Source organism: Zingiber officinale, chromosome 10A (genome assembly GCF_018446385.1).
Source record: "Zingiber officinale cultivar Zhangliang chromosome 10A, Zo_v1.1, whole genome shotgun sequence".
In the NCBI taxonomy this organism is placed as follows: Eukaryota; Viridiplantae; Streptophyta; class Magnoliopsida; order Zingiberales; family Zingiberaceae; genus Zingiber; species Zingiber officinale.
Window position 1 is genome coordinate 86,126,749 of NC_056004.1, and position 23,137 is coordinate 86,149,885.

Consider the following 23,137-nt stretch of genomic DNA (forward strand, 5'->3'; position numbering starts at 1 on the left):
GACGCTGGACGACTAACCACCGTGACGCTCACCTAAGAAGAGCTCGACATGCTCGTGCAAGCCCGAGTGGCAAAAATGATCAAGCAACAACAACAACAAGTGTTAGCCGATCGGCTAGTGCAGCAGCCCGCGACATCAGCAGCAGGATGAGCGGGGCATGAAGATCAAGCGGAACATCTCTCTGTGTGGGGACATAATAGAAGGCCGACCGGCACGCTAAGGGAAGCGCCACCCGCGCCAATCCCCTTCCATCACATCCTATTCCAAACCCCCTCATAGATAGCCCAAGCGAACAAAGAGAGGGGATCAGCCTCGGATGACACTCCCATTCGAGACACACAAAAAGGCAACGCACCCCAAGGCATTGCATCGCCCGAATGGATCAACCGACAGTTCTTTGAGGAAATCTTGCAAGACCCCCTGCCGAGGTATTATACTCCATTGGCGATCAGAGAATACAACGGGTCGACTGATCCAGACGATCATCTAGATAAGTTTGATAATGCGGTCACACTTCACCAGTACACAGAACCCTCTCCGGGTCGGCGCATAGATGGTTTCGAAGACTACTGGACGGATATATACGCAGTTTCAAAGACTTCTGTGCTGCCTTCTTACATCAGTTCGCTAGCAGTCGACGCTATAAGAAGACGAGCATCAGCCACTTTTCCATGAAGCAAGTGTCGAAGGAAACACTCAGAGCCTACATCCAACGCTTCAATAAGGTGGACATGAATATCCCATCCGTTTCATCCGAGACCATGATGAATGCCTTCACCAAGGGCTCGTCGAGGGAGAATTCTTCCGATTTATCATCAAGATCGCCTAGGCACTTCGACCACCTGCTTAGAAAGGTCAACGAGTATATAAATGTGGAAGAAAAATCACCAATCATATCTCAGTTTCTGCTCCTGACACTTCCTTGGCTCAACCTCAAATCCTGACAACCCTTCTTGATCAATCTCAAGTCCTTGTACTAGCTCTCAGTCTTGGCTCTTGATCTGGACAATTTCCTTGGCTCAAATCCAAGTCTTTGGTTCAAATCCAAGTCCCGACATTATCTCTCAGTCTCAGTTTCAACTACCGATTCCATCTCAGTTTCGGCAACAAACTTCATCTCAATCTCAACAACAGGCTCCTTCTCAATCTCGGTGATAGACTCTCTCAATCTTAGCGACAGACTCCATTTTAGTCTCAGCAACAAACTCCCTCTTAGTTCCCGCTGCCACCACTGGCACCATCTCTATCTCAGCCTCATTCACGACGCCCTCTCTCTGCATTGAATTTCAGCATTGTCTCAATCTCGATTTCATATCTTAACTTTGTCCATTCTCAATGTCACTCCACATTGACCTCAACTTTTTCATTCTCAAGACAGACCTATGCCCTATATGAGCTCGTTGTCAGTAACTACAAATATTATAGGACGCGTGACATCCTAATAATAGAGAAGCAGTTATAAAGTTATCAAATTCAGTCTCCTAGATGTTCTCCTACAAATACATGGTGTTAGATAAACGAAGCAGCATCTAATGACTATCAAATTTAGTCCCCTCACTAGCTCATAAAATCATGATATTTCAATTGTCACGGAGACTCTCGAAATCTTAGACTAAGTTCTACTCTCCCTCTCCATTCTCTTCTTTTTCTCACATATCATCTTAAGTAAACCTTAACTTGAGCGTCGTAGAATAAATCTACGATTCATCCCATGGCTAATCTAACTCTCTTTTGAAGTATATCTTAGGCTGTTTCATTTCAATCATCAATAGTCTTGGGAGAAAGAATGTGTCAACAACTTCATTGACCGATAATTTGACCATCCATTTATTTGATCAGAAGCATTGTTACAAGAAGTCAAATTACATGTTCATGATCTCTACATCGCAGTAGTTCCAACACAGCCTTCTCCTTGAGCTGATTCCCCTGTTGGTACTCCAGAAACTGCCTGTAGCTCCATCCCCTGTACATGGCCGGCCTCTCCGAGCTAACCAGAGCAGCCACCGGCTCCACCACCGTGTCCAGGGAAGGCCCCACGACCGTCAGCACCGACACCCTTGTGCTCTTGCCGTTGGCCATGGCTCGGTGCAGCGCGCTCTTGTATCTCCCATTGGTAACAATCTGCACCTTTTCACTAATCAGTGCTCCATTTAATAACAGAAACAGAGGTACGTATATAGTTCGACCTGCATGTGATCGCCGGCGTTCACGAGGAAGGAGCCGGGGAGGGGTTTGACGTGGACCCACTTGCCTCCGTGCTCGACGTTGAGGCCGTCGACGCCGTTCTGGTGGAGGAGCGTGAGCAGGCCATGGTCGGAGTGCGGAGGAAGGCCGAAGACGAGCTCTGGCTGTGGGCAGGGAGGGTACAAGTTGGCAACGAAGACTTGGAAGCATGAGTCGAGCTTCAAGGCCTTGTTCATGTCGTTCTCTTCCAACTCCAAGCTTTCCCATATGCCTTTGAGCAGCTCCATGCCCACTCTCCTCGTGCAAGTCGCGTAATCGCGTAATACATCGCTGAAACAGAGTAAAAAATTGCCAAATTGGATCGTTTTCAGTGCTGTAATCGAAATCAGCATGGCTTCGGAATTAACCACCTGAAAGAAAGTGGCTTCGCCGGAGAATGGAAGTCCGGGTGCACGGCCAGCTTGAGGAAGTCTCTCCAATACCGGACGCCGACCTCCGCCTTGGGGTTGAAGCTGGTGCCGTATCGGATGGGATCCAAGACAGTTTCGCCGCGGAGCTCCGCCTTGTCCTCTTCCTCCAGGTCAAAGAACTTCTTGGCCGCCTCCAGCATCGCCTGCCGCAGCCCCTCCGGCACGCCATGATTGACCACCTGCAATTAATATCCGGTTAAAGATGCATGCGTGAATTACGCTACGCTACGGAGATTCATTGACGACGCGGAAAGTGCGTGCCATGAAGAAGCCCCAGTCTTGGCAGGCTCGGCCGAGCCGTTGAACCATGCGAGCGCGTTCGCGGGGAGTTGCTCCGGTGAGGAGGGAGAGGTCGATGGTCGGGATTTGGGGCTCGAGAGTGGCGTCGACGTCGGAAGGGGCGGTGGGATCTCGAGAGGCGTATAATTGGAGAGGGAGGGAGGAGAAGGCGCCGGAATCGGAGAGTTGTTTAACGGAGTTTTGGAGATCTGCGGCCATGAGAGAGGGATGGGACTTGCTTGCCGGTGGCTGAGGTAGTGGGTGAAGTTTGAGGTGTCACTGCCACAGCCACTTGAACAGATTATTAATTGAATTCGGTTTTTTTCAGATATTATTTAAAGAATTTTAAATAAAAAAAAAGTAATCTATGTGTCTTGGGTTTATCCGTTTAGCAGATGAAACCAAAATCAAATTGAAGTATCTCAATTAAAAGTCTAAATTAAATTAAAAAAAAAAACTAATTTAATTTGATGATCTAGTTATTATCAAATATACATAATAATTTTATTTGATCATATATAATACTAAAAATAATTGAGAGTAACGCTCTATATATTTATAATTTTTCATAATTAATTTAACTAATTGATATGTTATATGATATGGGTTATAGTGAGTGAATCTAAAAGATGACATGATTGTTAAAATCAAGATGATATGGTGGTCAAAGTCAGAATAGAGAAGCATTCTCCATCTAATTCTGTGGATCACCCAACATCAAAGTTCTCGGGTACTATCCGAAAGGCTCCAAGGCAGGATGCTCGGATAGGGCCGACCAACCATAAAGTTGGCCGAACAAAAGAATTCTAGTATTTTACTTTGGAATTCAAGAAGTAATGTACCTGATCGGTCAAATAGTCGGCCGAGTCCAGGGGAGTCTGGCCGGATGAAAGGATGATCGGGCTCTAAACACTCGAGCCTTCTAAAACCTCTTTATACTCGATCGACCGGATAAAGGTCAGTCAAAAGTAAGACTCTCCCTGTACGCTCGATCGGGCAAAGACCAGATTGGCTTAAAGGCACTTAGCCTCACAAAGTTGTTAATATACGATCGATCAGATAAAGGTCGGTCGAGAGTAAGGCTCTCCATGTACGCCCGATCAGGCAAACACCGAGTGAGCTTAAAAGCACTTAGCCCCACAAAGATGTTAATATATGATCGGTCAGATAAAGGTCGATCAAACGTAAGTCTCTCTGTGTACGCTTGTAGAGCAAGGACAGGGCGGGCTTAAAGACACTTAGCCCCACAAAGCTATTAATATACGATCGGTCAGATAAAGGCCGGCCAAAAGTAAGGCTCTCTGTGTACGCCAAGTCGAGCAAAGATCGGGCATGCTTAAACACACTTAAACCCATAAAGCTATTAATATATGATCGGTTAGATAAAGGTCGGTAAACATAAGACTCTCTGTATATGTCCGACCATGCAAAGACTGGGTGAGCTTAAAGGCACTTATCCCCACAAAGATGTTAATATATGATCGATCATATAAGGCCGATCAAACATAAGGCTCTCTGTGTAAGCCTGGCCCGGTAAAGACTGGGTGAGCTTAAAGATACTTATCCTTAGGAGACTCTACATATATAGCTGGTTGAGCAGAGGTCGATCGGGTTTAAAATCACTTGATGTCATATTTGTTAGAGCAATCTATGTGACCCTACATTTTAATGTTTGGGCAAGGTTTAAGTTAGGTTTATTCTTGTATTTGATATACATTGTGAGTGTGCAGAATACAGGTACAATAAGAAAAGGTCCAAGTGTGATCTTGGCAAAGGTGAAAGTCCAAGTGGAATTTGTTGGTGCAACCTTAGGTCAAGGTTGACTTGGTTGACCTGACTCGAGTTGACCTGACTCGAGTTGTGTTTTGATGTTTGACGATGTTTGACGAGAAGAGAGTTGTATTCTTGATGTTTGACAAGAATAGGTGTTCGGGAGATTGTAGGTGCAACCTTAGGTCAAGGTTGACCTGGTTGACCTGATTCGGGAAAAGTCCAAGCAGGGAGCTTGGCACGCGAAAAGTCCAAGCAGGGAGCTTGGCATTGGAAAAGTCCAAGTATGGAGACTTGGCACTGGAAAAGTCCAAGCAGGGAGCTTGGCACGCGAAAAGTCCAAGTATGGAGACTTGGCACGGGAAAAGTCCTGGTGAGTGAAGCCGGGCAGTGAGAAAGTCCTAACTGGGATGTTAGGCAGTTGGAAAGTCCTGGTGAGTGAAGCCAGGCAGTGGGAAAGTCCTAACTGGGATGTTAGGCAGTTGGAAAGTCCTGGTGAGTGAAGCCAGGCAGTGGAAAAGTCCTAACTGGGATGTTAGGCAATGAGAAAGTCCTAACTGGGATGTTAGGCAGTGTGGAAAGTCCTGGTGAGTGAATCCAGGCAAGGGAAAATCCAGATGGATCAGGGATGATCGGACTTCTGGTGTTGGAAAGTCCAAGTAGGTCAAAGGGATTGACCGGACACTTGGCAGGGAGTTCTAGCAGGTCAAGGGAGTGACCAGATGCTAGGGATGAAGTACCAATAGGTCAAGGTTGACCGGATATTGGTTTGGAAGTCTTGGGACTTGGTTTGGGCAAAAACCAAGCTCTGGATCGGTCACCAGACCGATCCAGTGATACCTTGTTTGCTCTGATCGGTCTGGTGACCGATCAGATACCGAACAGAAACTCTCTGTTCGGTTACTGATCGAAAAGAAAGGCAGCCTGATCGGTCCACAGACCGATCAGGCCATGTCCTGATCGGTCTGTGGACCGATCAGAGACGAGCATCGCGAGAAGGAAAGGAAGGGGATCGGTCTGTGGACCGATCCACCTCTTCCCTGATCGGTCTGTGGACCGATCAGGGTCCTAGCCGTTGCGACGCAACGGCTAGTTTCTTCACTGTTTCTTCTTCGCAGGTATAAAGGATCGAGGGCATCTGCTGTGCGTCGCTCTCCTTCTTCCTCTTCTTTCTGCTGCTGAGCTCTGCTGAGTTCTTGAAGCGTTGAAGCTTTGCGTGAGCTTCCTTTTGGCTGGGTCACCTGCTGTTGTAGGCGCTTGGAGCTGCTGCTTCTTCCAGTCGAAGAGAAGGCAAGCAAGAGTTTTCTTACTGTTGTATTTCTTGCTGTCTTTCTTTGTATTTCTGTACTCTCCTTACTTGCTGTTGCAAGAGTGTGTTGTGGCGAGGTTTCTCCACCCATAAGGAGTTTGTATTAGCCGGTTCTCCGGGGACTCATCCACCGACGGATTGACTGGACTCGTCCACCTTACGGACACGCCGAGGAGTAGGAGCCCTAATCTCCGAACCTCGTTACATCGGTTTGTTTGAGGTTTGTATTCTTCCTTTCATTTCTAGTTTATTTTTCCGCTGCGCTAACGAATTGTAGGAAGAAACGAGCGATTTGGGGCGGCTATTCACACCCCCCCTCTCTAGCCGAGTACGAAGAGATCCCAACAAGTGGTATCAGAGCGAGGTTGCTCTTCGACGGATCAACACCCGGGGAAGCACGGGCTAGAGATGGATCTCTATGGAGAAGACATCACCATTCCACCCTTCTACGAATGCGGCGACTTCGCGTATTGGAAGGTAAGGATGAAGTACTTTCTTATGACTAACATAATGAATTGGTTTTGTGTACAAGAAGGTTTTACTCCTCCGGTGGATAAGGAAGGAAAACCACTTGAGAAGGAGGAGTGGACAAGAGAACAAATTCACAAATCCGAAATCAACGAAGAGGTAACGAGAATAATTGAATTTTCATTGCCTACTAACATCTTGTGTAAGATAGGTTACAACAATGCCAAGGAATTATGGGATAACTTGGCCAAGTACCATGAGGAGAGCTCCACTTCAAGCCATGAAGAGGAGCCTAGTGAGCCAAGTAGCTCACATCATGGAGGAGCGAATTAGGAGTTGAGGGCTACTCAACATCCAAGGAAGAAGAGGAGGAGAGTTCCTCTTGTTCAAGATCGGAGCAAGAAGAAGATTCTACCTCCGGAAGGGATGAAGGAGAGAGTCATCCATCCCAAACCCTAGGTAACTCAAGCATTTTAGTTTCAAATAAATTACATATATTATGCTTTGAGTGTAGGGAGTATGGACATTACAAGAGCAAATGTCCAAAGAGAGTTAGGAAGACTCCACTGGCGCCAAAGGTCAAGGTAGCCGGAGTCCCAACACGCAAAGGCAAGAAGCACGTGGTGTGCTTTCAATGCAAGCAACGGGGACACTATAGGAGCCATTGTCCGAGGGGGAGGCAACCTCACAAGGGCAAGAGACCGGGCACATCGATAGGGGGAGCTAAGGCAAACCCTAAGGTATCTTTTAAGGCTCATTCGTGCAAGTCTAGTAGGATACATGCTAGTAATTTTATTGCATTAGTCAATAATGATAAGCATGTTAACACTAGAAATCAATACATGTGCTTAGGTGCTAAACATGTCAACCTAGATAGGGATACTACTAGGAATGCTAACCCTAGGATTAACACTTCTAAGGTTAAGGAAAACCTAGGTAGAAACCCCAAATCAACTAGACACATGCCTAGGAATGCCTCAAAGAAGAATGACAAATCAAAAATTGAGGTATTAGAGAAGGAGAATCAAGTCTTGAGGTCAAGACTTGATACTTTGGAAAAGGCTCTTAAAAACTTGGAGAAGTCATCTCTAGGGTTTAAGGGTCAAAAACCAATGTCCAAGGACAAAAAGGGTTTGGGTCACAAACCTAAGTCCCAAATGGTCAAGCCCACCTATCATAATGTTCCATTCGATTATGGAACAAAACCTAAGGCTAGGAAGATCATTACCAAGGTCACAAGGGGAGTCACCCCTATAGTTGACCTTGATGAGACCCAAATGACCAAGGCTTTAAAGCCTAAGAGGGTCATTAGGAGGGTTGCTAGGGAAGTCATCCCTAGTGAATTTTTAGTGAACCCAATGAGCTCAAGTAGGTATTGGGTTCCTAGGAGCATTTTCTCTACCCCATAGATGGGTTAGAGAGTGTCAACTCCAATAAGAAGGGTAGTTAACCCAACTTTGAGGAAATTGACACTCAAGGAGCATTTTCAAGGTTTTTGGGAACCTTTGAAAATGAAATGGAATAATCTTTATCATTCACTCCTTGGAAGAGTAAAGTGTGCCAAAGTGAGAATATATTAATCTTACTTTAAATTGACACAATGTGGAAAAACCTAGAGAAATATCAAATTGGGATTTTTGATATTCTCTTAGGTAATCAAGGCAATCCGGGCCTTAATTTAGAAGTGCTACTCTTGTAAAATTTTTAAAATGGTATAAATCAAACAAGAGATCAAGAAATGCCAATTTGGGTTTTGACATTTTCTTGGAGCACTTTGGGCAATCTAGGATTAGAATTTAAGTTAACTAAGTGATTAAGGATACTTAGATAGGTAATCTAGGTATTTTATTTGTGTTAACTTACCATGGTTGTTTGCCATATGACATGTCATGACATCATGTTTAGTTTTATCATCATTTGAAATGTCATGATAGTGCTTAGGCTAGTTTATATGTCATGCTCTATTTAAGTTTTCATACTTTATGCCATGACATCATGACATTGGCACATGTTTTCCATTTATGATATCATTTATGCCATGTCATCATCTCTTGCATTAATAATCAATTGAATTGATTTAAGGATGAAGAACACATCTTGATATTGAGATCAAATTTGTGTTTAGAAAATGCATGAGACCTTAGCCTAAGTTGACCTTAACCCATATCTCACATCAAATTGACTTGAATGTGGTTTGATGCACCATAGATGTGTGTGAGATATTAGGATCATGAGTTAGGATCAAGGTGCATAGTCATTGTACCTAGATGACCCTAATTCAAGAAATTAAGGATCATAGGGAAAGCTTGTGTACAAGTTATGTACATCTAGCCCTAAGATTATGGTCCTAAATTCAAATGATTTTAAAAATATTTTAAAATTGATTTGAAAAACCTTGATGAAGCTTTCCTAGTGATAGCATTCTTCATTGAGCAAGATGATACAAAGATGACTTAAACTTGAACTATTTCAAAGTTTTTGAACTTTGTATCAAGATTGAAAAATGGAAACTATTTTCATAGAAAACTATTTTTCCTTGATAGTGTATGACATGAGGAATGTATCCTCAAAGTTTCGTAATTTTTGGAATTTTCTGTAATTTTCTATGAGTTTCTGAACTTCTTCCGGGGAGAAAATCAGAAATCTCTGATTTCAGAGGCTGGATCGGTCACCGGACCGATCCAGGGAAGGCCTGATCGGTCCGGTGACCGATCGGTGACGATCCAGTGCGATCGGTGAAGCGTGGATCGGTCTGGGGACCGATCCAGGGCTTCGATCGGTCCGGGGACCGATCAGTGCGTGCCAGTTTCTGATTTTCAGCTGTTGGTCTGAAATTTCAGCTGGAAGTTGGGTTTTGTGGATTTCTAAAGGTTTGAAACTCTCCAAGACATTGTTGGTGCAATGGTCGAGGGGGAGTTGACTTTTAGGGGGAGTTTTTACTCCTTGAGGATTAGTGATATGAGATTATCACTAAGTTGGTTGTTGAGTTTAGTATCAAGGGGAAATTAATAGTTTCAATGAAAGGTATGGGACTTTCATTAGGAAGAAACTCTTGACCTTGATACCCTCCTTTTCTTTTTGATGTGTGTCAAAAAGGGGAGAGCGTTCATTGGAGAATTATTGGAGAACCCAAGTTAGGTTATCGGGTTAACCTAAGCTAGGGGAAGAATGTCAAGGAATGTTCGAGGAAGAACATTGGAATACTTTTTGATGTGTGTCAAAAAGGGGGAGAATTATTGGAGAACCCAAGTTAGGTTATCGGGTTAACCTAAGGGGAGAATGTCCGGAGAATGTTCAAGAAAAGAACATTGGACATTGGAAGATGGTTGGAAAACCTAAGTTAGGTTATCGGGTTAACCTAACTTGATTTTGGATTTTGTCAAACATCAAAAAGGGGGAGATTGTTGGTGCAACCTTAGGTCAAGGTTGACTTGGTTGACCTGACTCGAGTTGACCTGACTCGAGTTGTGTTTTGATGTTTGACGATGTTTGACGAGAAGAGAGTTGTATTCTTGATGTTTGACAAGAATAGGTGTTCGGGAGATTGTAGGTGCAACCTTAGGTCAAGGTTGACCTGGTTGACCTGATTCGGGAAAAGTCCAAGCAGGGAGCTTGGCGAAAAGTGAAAGCAGGGAGCTTGGCATTGGAAAAGTCCAAGTATGGAGACTTGGCACTGGAAAAGTCCAAGCAGGGAGCTTGGCACGCGAAAAGTCCAAGCAGGGAGCTTGGCATTGGAAAAGTCCAAGTATGGAGACTTGGCACTGGAAAAGTCCAAGCAGGGAGCTTGGCACGCGAAAAGTCCAAGTATGGAGACTTGCACGGAAAAGTCCGAGTAAGTCAGGCAAGGAGAAAGTCCTAACTGGGATGTTAGGCTTGGAAAGTCCCGGTGAGTGAAGCCAAAAAGTCCTAACTGGATGTTAGGCGTTGGAAAGTCCTGGTGAGTGGCAAGTGGAAAAGTCCTAACCGGGATGTTAGGCAATGAGAAAGTCCTAACGGGATGTTAGGCGGTGTGGAAAGTCCCGGTGAGTGAATCCAGGAAAATCGAGATGGATCGGGGATGATCGGACATCCGGTGTTGAGAAAGTCCAAGTAGGTCAAAGGATTGACCGGACACTTGGCGAGGAGTTCTAGCAGGTCAAGGGAGTGACCAGATGCTAGGGATGAAGTACCAATAGGTCAAGGTTGACCGGATATTGGTTTGAAGTCTTGGGACTTGGTTTGGGCAAAACCAAGCTCGGATCGGTCATCACCAGACCGATCAGATACTTTTCTCGATCGGTCCGGTGACCGATCGATATCGAAGCTCTGTTGGTTCTTGTCGATCGGTGGTGACCGATCGGAAAACAGAGGCGAAAGAAAGTACTGATCGGTCCACGCATCGACAAAGGCGTCCCGATCGGCGTGGACGATCGAGACGCAGCATCGCGAGAAGGAAGGAAGGGATCGGTGCGTGGACCGATTCATTTTCCCCGATCGGCGTGGACCGATCGGGGTCCTAGCTGCGACGCAACGACTAGTTTCTTCACTGTTTCTTCGCGGTATAAAGGATCGAGGGCATCTGCCGTGCGTCGCTCTCCTTCTTCCTCTTCTTTCGCTGCTGAGCTCTGCGAGTTCTTGAAGCGCTTCGCGTGAGCTTCCTTTTGGCTGGGTCACCTGCTGTTGTAGGCGCTTGGAGCTGCTGCTTCTTCCAGTCGAAGAGAAGGCAAGCAAGAGTTTTCTTACTGTTGTATTTCTTGCTGTCTTTCTTTGTATTTCTGTACTCTCCTTACTTGCTGTTGCAAGAGTGTGTTGTGGCGAGGTTTCTCCACCCATAAGGAGTTTGTATTAGCCGGTTCTCCGGGGACTCATCCACCGACGGATTGACTGGACTCGTCCACCTTACGGACACGCCGAGGAGTAGGAGCCCTAATCTCCGAACCTCGTTACATCGGTTTGTTTGAGGTTTGTATTCTTCCTTTCGTTTCTAGTTTATTTTTCCGCTGCGCTAACGAATTGTAGGAAGAAACGAGCGATTTGGGGCGGCTATTCACACCCCCCCTCTCTAGCCGAGTACGAAGAGATCCCAACAGAATTTTGGCGGTGTAAGTCTAAGCATGCAATCTTGGCAATGTAAGTTTAAGTGTAACTTAGCAATGGTTGAAGTCCCGGAGATGAGGAGTCTCTTGGCAAAGGAAGACCCAACAACAAGGACAAGACAGAAGGAAGCTCCAGATGGCTAGGCGTAAACGATGAGGAGGCATCCGAGGGACGCGAAGCTGATGGAGGAGGCTAGAAGGCTAGGTCTAGGATGGTTAGGCGAGGAAAAGTGATGAGTGAATGTACTCGGGGGTCAAATCCTAGGATTAGGATTTAACCAGTAGACTGGGGCAGGGCATAAAATATTTCTATGTTTGCCGATTGTGAAAATAATCGTTTGGTACTGTAGCAATCAATCATTACTGTAGTAGCTAACCTTTACTGTAGTAGCTACTGTAGCAGTTGATTTGTACACTGTAACAATCAACTGGTCTACTATAGCAGTCAATTGGTATCGAGTCATTGGCTTGTAATGGTCAAATTCCACTTAGGACTAGTCGATTACTGTCTTTACTAGTCTACCGATGGCGAGAAACACGGCTAGGTGTTTCCTCCCGAGCTCTATTTAATAGAGCTCGGGGTGCTTGACCATGATTGATGAAATAAAGGTGGTTAACCCCTATTAGTAGTCTTCCAAGCGCCCTAGCATCCCAAGCATGCTTGTGCGAGTTGTGGTGATGTTTCTCAACCCACAAGGAGTTATGTGAATTAGCCGAAGGTTTTACGGGGAGTCATCTACCGACGGATTATGATTATCTACCTTATGGATAGCCGTGGAGTAGGAGCTCTAATCTCTTAACTACATTCGTAACGTGTTAGAGGTTTGATTGTCTTGTTTATTACCTCTAGGTTTTAGCTTTCATCTTATTAGTTTGTTTTATATTTTCGCTGTACACTAACAAGCATAGGAAGTGAAAAAGTGGGTGATCGGCTATTCACCCATGTCTAGCTGGACGTCTAGGTCCCAACAAGTGGTACAAAGTGGGGCACTCTTCAACGGACTAATCACTAAGGGAGCAAAGCACTAGAGGAAGATGGAATCCGAAGGGCCTCTAGGATGGGATATTCAAATCCCACCGCTATAGGATCGAGATGATTTTGAGTACTGGAGGAGTAAGTGGTTAGAGACTTGGTTCCAAATGAATTGGGGCCATTGGACTGCATTGGAAGTCCCGTTCGAAGCTCTGACAGACAAGAAGGGGAAGTGCCTCCGACATCGGTATTGGACCAAGGAGTAAAGGGAGCAAGCGGAGACGGGTAAGGAGGTAACTAGAATTTTAATTAATTTATTACCTCCTAATATGATATTGAATGTAGGTGAGTACAAGAGTGTGCATGAGCTTTGAAGCAAGGTGATTGTGCTCCATGAAGATACTACACAACTCCAAGGAGTGGAGGAGCCTAAGGAGAAGGGTTTATTGGTCCAAGGGAAAGACCAATCAAATGTTGACACATGCTCAACATCTGAGAAAGAGAAGGAAGATGAGGAGATATCATCCACATCTTCAAGGGGGAAAAAGTGAAACCGTCCACATCTTCAAGTGAAGAGGAAGAAGAGCAATCCAAGGAAGAGGAGATCTTGCACTACAAGAAAAACCCTCGTAGACATCGGTGGAACAACAGCGGTTTTAAGTAAATTTTGATGTCTTTGAGTATTTTACACTGGGTTTTTCCAAAACTGATGTCTATGAGCGCAGATTTTCACTCATAGACATCGGTTTTTTTAGTCGATGTCTATGAGCGCCTTTTTTCGTTAATAGACACCGATTTTAACAGCGGTTTTTAAAACCCGGTGTCTATGATAGCTTCCTTGTTGTATTTACGAAATCGGATAGTAAAAAACCGTTGCTAAAAGTGGTGTTAATGAACCAAAATAAAATAATTTAATTTTCCTACCAATACTTTGTTGGGAGATTGTTGGTGCAATATTCCCCAAGTCAAGGTTGACCTAGCTTGACTGAGCTTGAATTGGGTCAAGCTCGAGTCTTAGTGTTTATGTTTTGATGGTTTGGCAATACATGTTGACAATACATGTTGACGATACATGTAGACAATACATGGAGATTGCAGGTGCAATTGTTTATGTGTGGAGATTTTGATGGAGAGTCAAGTAGGTCAAGGTTGACCGGATACTTGACTAGGAAATCTTGGTGAGTGAAGCCAGGTGAAAGACCTAGCTTGGAGGTAAGGCAAACTGGAAAGTCCTGATGAGTGAAGCCAGGCAGATGGAAGGACCTAGTGAGTGAAACTAGGCAGAAAGGAAAGTCCTGGTGAGTGAAGCCAGACAGATTGAAAGACCTAGTGAGTGAAGCTAGGCAGAAGAGAAATCCTAGTGAGTGAAGCTAGGTGAAAGACCTGGTGAGTGAAGCCAGGCAGAAGAGAAGTCCTGGTGAGTGAAGCCAGGCAGATTGAAAGACCTAGTGAGTGAAGCTAGGCAGAAGGAAATCTTGGTGAGTGAAGCTAAGTGAAAGACCTAGTGAGTGAAGCTAGGTGAAAGATCTGGTGAGTGAAGTCAGGCAGAAGAGAAGTCCTAGTGAGTGAAGCTAGGCAGAAGGAAAGTCCTGGTGAGTGAAGCCAGGCACGGGGAAATCTAGATGGGTCAAGGTTGACCAGACATCTGGTGAAAGTCCAAGTAGGTCAAAGGGATTGACCGGATACTTGGCACGAGAAGGAAAGTCCAAGTAGGTCAAAGGGATTGACCGGATACTTGGCACGAGGAGAAAAGTCCAAGTGGGTCAAAGGGATTGACCGGACACTTGGTGAGAGAGTCCTAGCTGGTCAAGGGTGACCGGATGCTAGGTTTTATGTACCAACAGGTCAAGGTTGATCGGATGTTGGTTTGGGGGGCTTGGGACTTGGTTTTGGGCAAAAACCAGCAGTTGGATCGATCAGCCGATCGATTGACTGGAGCCCAATCGATCGGCTGATCGATTGGGGAGTCTCCGCGAGAAGCCTTCATCCCAATCGATTAGTGGATCGATTGGGAGGCAGTCGCGAGCGCACAGAAGCCTGCTGGATCGATCGGCTGATCGATCCAGAGGTCCCAATCAATTAGTGGATCGATTGTGAAGCTGCGATTTGTCGCGATAAGCCCTGGATCGATCGGGTGATCGATCCAAGCAAATTCCCAGAGCACAGAGGCGCTCTGGATTGATCAGTTGATCGATCCAAAGCCTCCCCGATCAATTGGAAGTAATCCAATCGATCGGGATCCGACCGTTGGCGTCGTATTTAGCTGCAGGCGTTTGATTTCTTCGTAAGAGATCTTCCAGAACTCATACGATTCATCTCAGGCGACTCCACATCTTCTCCACAGAGCTCTCCACGCCAGATCTTGAAGATTCTTGGAAGTTTTGTCCAAGTCAAGAGGCGAAGAAGAGAAGTTAGGGTTAGGGCTTTTACTGCACAAATTGTAAGCTTTTGCTTGTTCTTTACACCCCTTTTCTTTCTTCTTGTATTGAGAGTCTTGTAAGGCTTCTCCGCCTTCGGTAGTTACCGAAAAGGAGTGTTTATTAGTGGAGGTGTGTGTGTGTGCGTGGATCCTTGGACTAGTCACCTCTTGTGAGGTGGATACCAAGTAAAATCTATTTGTTAGTGTTGTATGCGTTTGTTTCTTTGTATTTCCGCTGCACATCTCTGAAGAAACAAGCAACGCCGACCACGAGCAAGTGATGAGCTATTCACCCCCCTCTAGCTACATTTCGGTCCCAACAATTGGTATCAGAGCGAGGTCGCTCTTCACCGGAATCATCGCCGGAAGGGGCAAACAAAACAAGAAGAGTTAGAGGGTGAAGAAGTTGGAGCAAATTCATCAAAGTCAAAGAATTCAAGAAGCTAAACTTCAAGATGCAATTCCAAGACGGACTTGGATTTGATACAAGGGTTCCTCCACCATTCACAATGACAAGCTTCGATTCTTGGAGATCAAGAATCGAAAACTTCTTGATGATGGAGATAGAGCAATGGTTTGCTCTAATGGAAGGGTTTGAAGCTCCAACAAACTCCAAGGGCAAGCTTCTCAAGAAAAGCAAATGGAGTCAAGAGTAACTACAAAGGAGCAAGGCAAATGAGAAAGTGACCAAGTTTTTGGTCAACTTATTGCCAAGCAATATTTTGGCTCAAATTGGAGAATTCAAAGATGCCAAAGAGCTATGGAGCAAATTGGCCAAGATTCATGAGATCCCCTCCACTGTACAAGATCAAGAAAAATCCAAAGAGGGTGACTCATTGGAGCAAGACCAAGAGGAGGACTCCGAAGTTGAGAGATGCTCAACTTCTGAAGAAGAAGTCCAAGAAGAAGCTTCATCTTCGAGGGAATGCAATGAAGGGGCCAAGGAGGGAGCATACTCCTTGTTCCATGTACAAGATGATGAAGCCTCCACCTCTAGGATTGAGGGGGAGTGTAGATCATTGACCCCGGAACAAGAAGAAGCCTCCACATCCGGGTCAAAAGAAAAAGAGGATGAAGAAGCTTCCACCTCCACAAGTCGAGACAAATCAATAGGAGGCAAATCAATTTCGGATCAAGAGGAAGCCTCTACATCCACATCACATGGAGGACCAAGTGCCATCCCTACATGTGAAGGTAAAAATATCTCAATTAATAATAAAAATCATATTGTATGTTTTGAGTGTAGGGAGAATGGGCACTACAAGAGCAAGTGTCCCAAATTGACCAAGAAGAAGGGCCAAGTGACACCCAAGGACAAGGGGAAGCCCAAGGAGACCATCCCCACAACAAAAAGGAGCAAGGAGCACATTGTGTGCTTCTTGTGCCAACAAAAAGGGCATTACCGAAGTCAATGCCCTAAGGGGAAGAAGGTGGTCAAGGCTCAAGGAGGAAGCTCAATTCAAGGGGGAGCCTCCAAGGTAAAAAGGAAGGTAACTTTTATTGAGCCTACCCCTTTAAATTATGGTAAAAAGCATGCTAATTCCAATTTATATCATTTCAATGCTATTTACCATGAAAATAGGAGGCATGATAAAGTAAAGGAAAATCATGTAGCTTTTCATGCTAAAACCACTACACCTAGGGCTAGGAATGTAGATAAAAATCTAGGCAAGAACACTAAGGTCAATAACTACAAGCCTAGAAACAAAAATGCTCATGGACTTAATGGAAAATCAAAAACTAAGGACTTAGTGATGTAAAATCAAGTCTTGAGGTCAAGACTTGACAAACTAGAAAAGACCCTAAAAAGGATGGAAAATGTCCTTAAAGGGCAAAATGAGCAAAACCTAGGTTTAGGACAACAAGGGTCATCCAAGGGCCATAAAGGTTTGGGATACAAACCTAAAATAAAAAAGGATGTACCTACTTACCATAGAGTTCCATATAGTTATGGAACAAACCCTAGGTCTAGTGGTCAAGTCAAAAATACAAGGGAAGTCATCTCTAAGAGTATTTTTACAACAAATGTGACTAAGACTTCTAAGAAGTCTAAGAAAGTCATTAAGAAGGTCACAAGGGAAGAAATCCCTAAAATTGACCTAGAAAAAGTGACCAAGGCTTCTAAGAAGCCAAACAAGGTCATTAGGAAGGTATTTAGGGAAGTTATCCCTAGTGAATACCTAGAGCATCCAAGGAGCACCAATAGGTTTTGGGTTCCTAGGAGCATTTTCTCTACCCCATAGATGGGTTAGAGAGTGTCAACTCTAAGAAGAAGGGTAGTTAACCCAACTTTGAAGAAATTGTCACTCTAAGAGCATTTTCAAGGTTATTATTAACTTTTGAAAATAAAATCGATTTATCATTTACTCTTGGAAAGAGTAAAATGTGTCATATTTTGAGAAATTGGATGAAATTTCTAAGTGACACAAATTGGAAAAATCATAAGAACTACCAAGTTGGGATTTTGGTATATTCTTAGGAAGTTAAGTGCAAAGTTAAGCCTTAACTCAATTGATTACTCTCTAAAAGAGTAAATTGTGCCAAAATTTGAAGAATATGCTTAATTTAAATTGGCACAAATTAGGAAAAGCAAAAGAAATGTCAAATTTGGTTTTTGACATTTTCTTGGGAAATAGTGGGCAATCTAGAGTTTAAACTCTAAGATTAGCTAAGGTTTAAGGACACTTAGATAGGTAATCTAGGTATTTTATTTATGCTAATTTTCCATGCTTTGTTTGCTCACTATATGCCATGACATCATATTTAGTTTTGTATTTTTCATTCATGACCTATTATGAAAAATACAAAAATACCATGTTATGTCATACATACATCATATAGTTATAGAAAATTTCCTTTTGAAAATTATTTCTTTTTGATGTATACCATAACATATCATGCATTATGTTTATTTCCTTAAAATTAAGGACAATGGCATTAAGTTACAAGTGACGTCCTTGGTGGATGTCTATAATTCAAAAATGCCTAGATAGATATGCATGATCCCTAGATTAGGGTAAAATCAAAATCTACATCTCACAAAGACCTATAAGGTGACTTGTATGTGTTTTCGTACACATTAGAAACAAGTGAGATGTTAGGATGATGAACAAAACTCAAGATGTTGATTTAATGCATTATTTTGAGTTTTAAGTTCATCAAAACATATAGTTATGTGTTTTCCCATCATTGGGAAAGCTAATGTACAAGTCATGTGCATTAAGCCCAAGGAATATGGTGGGATATTGGTTTTAAAAATGTTTTTAAAATGCTTTTGGAAAACCTTGGTGAAGGCTATCTTTTGATAGTAATCACCATTGAATAGTTGAGCACAAACTTGAAGAAAACACTAAAGTTTTTACAAGTTTTCAAGTTTGTATCAATCTTTGAAAATATGATGTATTTTCTTAGAAATCTATTTTTCCATGATAATATATGCCCTAAATAATGCCTACACAAATTTTCACGATTTTTGGATTTTTGTAGAATTTTCTAGGGGTTTCTGAAGTTGACTGAAATGAAAATTCAGCAACTATCAGAACTCCAATCGATCACGATTGAAGTGCCTCAATCGATCGGGCGATCGATTGAGAAGGCCATTCTCGCGAGCAGAAGCTCACTGGATCGATCAGTCGATCGATCCAGACTGGCTGAATCGATTAGTGGATCGATTCAAGGCAGTGTAATCGATTGAGATCCAACTCCAATCGATCGGGGAACTTGATTTCAGCTGGGAAAGTGATTTTCTGTGGTTTTACCCTTGTTTAGTCCAGGAAACCATTCCTTACCCCTCAAAATACATTTGTATACATGAAAATGGTGTTTTCAGGTTGAAAACAAGGATGGATTGGTTAAGAGAGACTAAATTGAAGTTTAGATTGAGGTTTGTTTCAAATTTTGAATATTTGAACCTCAAAACTTCTAAATTTGGGTTTCCTAAAGATTTAGGGATTCCAAATCATTGTTGGTGTAATGATAGAAGTTACCACCATATCTTTAGGGGGAGGTACTCTTTAAAGACATGAAAACTATTTTTCATAAACCTTGGAAGGTGGTTAACCTTCTTTCGAGAAAATGCTCAAGGTTGAGCATTTAAAATTAATGAGGAGTGGATATCCTCATTGTTTAAGTTATGTTTGCTCATGGATGAGCATTCGATACAAATGAAGGGTATGGGCCCTTCATTTGGTTTATTCAAGTTGTGTATGCTCAAGGTTGAGCATTGGATTACAATGGAGAGTGGATATCTTCATTGTTTAAATTGTAAATGCTCAAGGGTGGACATTTGTCTACATTGGTGGAGAATGTAGGGTTAAGGATAATGAAGGGTATGGGACCTTCATTATCGTATTGATCACAATGAGTGAAGTTGTGAACAACGATGAGCAACTCTTCAGGGGGAGAGTTTCTTGTTGATGTGTGCCCAAAGATGGGGTAAGTTTGTGATGTGTGCCAATAGGGGGAGAATGAAGGGTTTAAGTTAGGCCTTCATTATCTAAGAGGGAGTTTGCCCTCTTAGGGGGAGAATGTAGGGTTTAACTTACGTCTTCATTACCTAGTGGCATGAAGAAAGTTGAGGCTATGAGATTAGCCAAACTTAAAGAAGGTATTGTCAAACATCAAAAAGGGGGAGATTGTTGGTGCAATATTCCCCAGGTCAAGGTTGACCTAGTTTGACTGAGCTTGAATTGGGTCAAGCTCGAGTTTTAGTGTTTATGTTTTGATGGTTTGACAATACATGTTGACAATACATGTTGACGATACATGGAGATTGCAGGTGCAATTGTTCATGTGTGGAGATTTTGATGGAGAGTCAAGTAGGTCAAGGTTGACCGGATACTTGACTAGGAAATCCTGGTGAGTGAAGCTAGGTGAAAGACCTAGCTTGGAGGTTAGGCAGACTGGAAAGTTCTGGTGAGTGAAGCCAGGCAGATGGAAAGACCTAGTGAGTGAAGCGAGGCAGAAAGGGAAGTCCTGGTGAGTGAAGTCAGGCAGATTGAAAGACCTAGTGAGTAAAGCTAGGCAGAAGAGAAATCCTAGTGAGTGAAGCTAGGTGAAAGACCTGGTGAGTGAAGCCAGGCAGAAGAGAAGTCCTGGTGAGTGAAGCCAGGCAGATTGAAAGACCTAGTGAGTGAAGCTAGGCAGAAGGAAATCCTGGTGAGTGAAGCCAAGTGAAAGACCTAGTGAGTGAAGCTAGGTGAAAGACCTGGTGAGTGAAGTCAGGCAGAAGAGAAGTCCTAGTGAGTGAAGCTAGGCAGAAGGGAAGTCCTGGTGAGTGAAGCCAGACACGGGGAAATCTAGATGGGTCAAGGTTGACCAGACATCTGGTGAAAGTCCAAGTAGGTCAAAGGGATTGACCGGATACTTGGCACGAGAAGGAAAGTCCAAGTAGGTCAAAGGGATTGACCGGATACTTAGCACGAGGAGAAAAGTCCAAGTGGGTCAAAGGGATTGACCGGACACTTGGTGAGAGAGTCCTAGCTGGTCAAGGGTGACCGGATGCTAGGTTTTATGTACCAACATGTCAAGGTTGACCGGATGTTGGTTTGGGGGGCTTGGGACTTGGTTTTGGGCAAAAACCAGCAGCTGGATCGATCAGCTGATCGATTGGCTGGAGCCCAATTGATCGGTCGATCGATTGGGGAGTCTCCGCGAGAAGCCTTCATCCCAATCGATTAGTGGATCGATTGGGAGGCAGTCGCGAGCGCACAGAAGCCTACTGGATCGATCGGCTGATCGATCCAGAGGTCCCAATCGATCAGTGGATCGATTGGGAAGCTGCGATTTGTCGCGATAAGCCCTGGATCGATCGGGTGATCGATCCAGGAAAATTCCCAGAGCACAGAGGCGCTCTGGATCGATCAGTTGATCGATCCAAATCCTCCCTGATCGATTGGGAGCAATCCAATCGATCGGGATCCGACCGTTGGCGTCGTATTTAGCTACAGGCGTTCGATTCCTTCGTAAGAGATCTTCCAGAACTCATACGATTCATCTCAGGCGACTCCACATCTTCTCCACAGAGCTCTCCACGCCAGATCTTGAAGATTCTTGGAAGTTTTGTCCAAGTCAAGAGGCGAAGAAGAGAAGTTAGGGTTAAGACTTTTACTGCACAAATTGTAAGCTTTTGCTTGTTCTTTACACCCCTTTTCTTTCTTCTTGTATTGAGAGTCTTGTAAGGCTTCTCCGCCTTCGGTAGTTATCGAAAAGGAGTGTTTATTAGTGGAGGTGTGTGTGTGTGCGTGGATCCTTGGACTAGTCACCTCTTGTGAGGTGGATACCAAGTAAAATCCATTTGTTAGCGTTGTATGCGTTTGTTTCTTTGTATTTCCGCTGCACATCTATGAAGAAACAAGCAACGCCGACCACGAGCACGCGACGAGCTATTCACCCCCCCTCTAGCTACTTTTCGGTCCCAACATACTTAGCCAAAATTTGCAACACTTCACTCTTCCCACCAAACCTAAACATATATCGTGCCGTCCACCGTATACCGTCGTGACGCCACCACCACTTTCCTCCTCGCTGCTGGCTGTCCGACCATCTCTCTCAGCCTCATCTCCCTCTTCCCCTTCCTAGATTGACACGCCTTCCTCTCCAGATTAGGATCAACACATAACGCCCTTGTTTCTCTGTCCAACCACACCGCATCTCCTCCAACTCCTCCCTTTGGGTGAGAAGAGGAGCCCTTCTTCGTATTCAGGTAGTTTTTCCTTTAACCATCTCCGGTCCAACATTCACTGCCACCGCTCTTCACATTCCGCTCCCTCGCTGACGCTGCCATCTCGTGCCCTTTCACAAGCCCTTTTCATTTCACTGCCATGGGTACGCCTTCGATCCCCTTTGCTCTTCATCTCTTTTATGTTTCCGTGATCTCGATTTTGACTCCTGGTTTCCTCTTTTGTTTTCGTTTGGTGGTTTTTGTTGCAGTTAAGATCAAGATCGGCATTAACGGTAGGCCTCCTCCTTAGTTTCTGTATGATTTCCTGTGAGTCAAGACCTCGATCACGATTCCACAGGGCTTTACTTTTGTTTTGGTACCACTTTTTAGGTTTCGGAAGAATTGGGAGGTTGGTCGCTAGAGTCGCGCTTCAGAGCGATGATGTGGAGCTCGTCGCCGTCAATGATCCGTTCATCACAACTGACTACATGGTACTCTGCTTGTAGTGTGCGTATTAGTTTAGTTCTTTGGTTTCGATTTTAGTGGCTTGATTTGATATTTTTTTAAGCATCCGTGCAGAGTGGGTTTGCGCCCTATTGTTGCTACTCTATGATTAACTATATGATTAGTTTTTCCTTGAATCTTGAATCTGACACTATACCGTGGCTAATGAATTGTAGACATACATGTTTAAATATCCATGCATGGACAATGGAAGCATCATGAGATAAAAGTGAAGGATTCCAAGACCCTTCTTTTTGGAGAGAAAGAAGTTACTATCTTTGGCATCAGGTCTTTAAACTCATCTTATCTGTGTCATACTGATAGAAGAAGCTGCTTTCCATGTTTCAATTTTGGTGAAAGTTGTTTACAGATATTGTGGTTTGTGTTTAGAAACCCTGAGGAGATTCCTTGGGTCGAGACTGGAGCTGAGTTAGTTGTGGAGTCGACTGGTGTCTTCATGGACAAGGACAAGGCTGCTGCTCACTTAAAGGCAGGTGAGAATTACTGCATCGCAGGTTGCATTTCTCCACGAGATCTTCTTGCATTGATGAAGAGGAATCTAGTTTTGCAAATCAAGGAATGAGATTAATGTTACGGACTAGTTTTATGTTGTTTGTGTATGATGCTTGTGCACGTGGATTTAATGTAATTAGTGATCAAGTTGGTCACTTTAGTTACAAAAATACATACTTCGTGCAACTAATATACATTCAATTTTAGGAACTTCATTCTAGATTTTTTTACTTCCCACCATTTCACATTTTTTTGTTCCTATTGATTCTTGAGTCATGGTCGGATTAGAGACCCAAATCTGTTGACCATTACATGTGGATTCACTGGCCTCGAAGTTCCTTAAAACTGTGAATGAAAATATATGAATTGCATTGACTCAAAAAATTTATGACATATGAAGGTACGTGTTGATAAATCTGATTTTGTGAAGCAGTTTGAAGCACAAGTTCATATGTTGGTGCTAGCATATGAAGGTGGTGTTGATTTTGTCTTTTCAAAGGTGACAAATCTAA

At 43.8% G+C, this 23,137-nt stretch overlaps 2 protein-coding genes across 2 annotated transcripts; one reads left to right on the top strand and one right to left on the bottom strand.

The window, feature by feature from the left end:
• Positions 1 to 1,803: 1,803 nt before the first annotated feature.
• Positions 1,804 to 3,226, bottom strand: LOC122028145 (2-oxoglutarate-dependent dioxygenase 19-like). Its single transcript, XM_042587162.1, has 4 exons — positions 2,916 to 3,226; positions 2,595 to 2,833; positions 2,187 to 2,514; positions 1,804 to 2,121 (listed from the first exon to the last, which is right to left on the bottom strand). Exons 1-4 carry the CDS (start codon positions 3,150 to 3,152, stop codon positions 1,858 to 1,860), a joined length of 1,068 nt encoding a protein of 355 aa, XP_042443096.1. The 5' UTR covers positions 3,153 to 3,226; the 3' UTR covers positions 1,804 to 1,857.
• Positions 3,227 to 21,768: 18,542 nt separating this feature from the next.
• On the top strand, positions 21,769 to 22,695 carry LOC122026752 (glyceraldehyde-3-phosphate dehydrogenase 2, cytosolic-like). Its single transcript, XM_042585476.1, has 4 exons — positions 21,769 to 21,772; positions 21,878 to 21,901; positions 21,999 to 22,099; positions 22,483 to 22,695. Exons 1-4 carry the CDS (start codon positions 21,769 to 21,771, stop codon positions 22,693 to 22,695), a joined length of 342 nt encoding a protein of 113 aa, XP_042441410.1.
• The last annotated feature ends 442 nt before the right edge of the window (positions 22,696 to 23,137 follow it).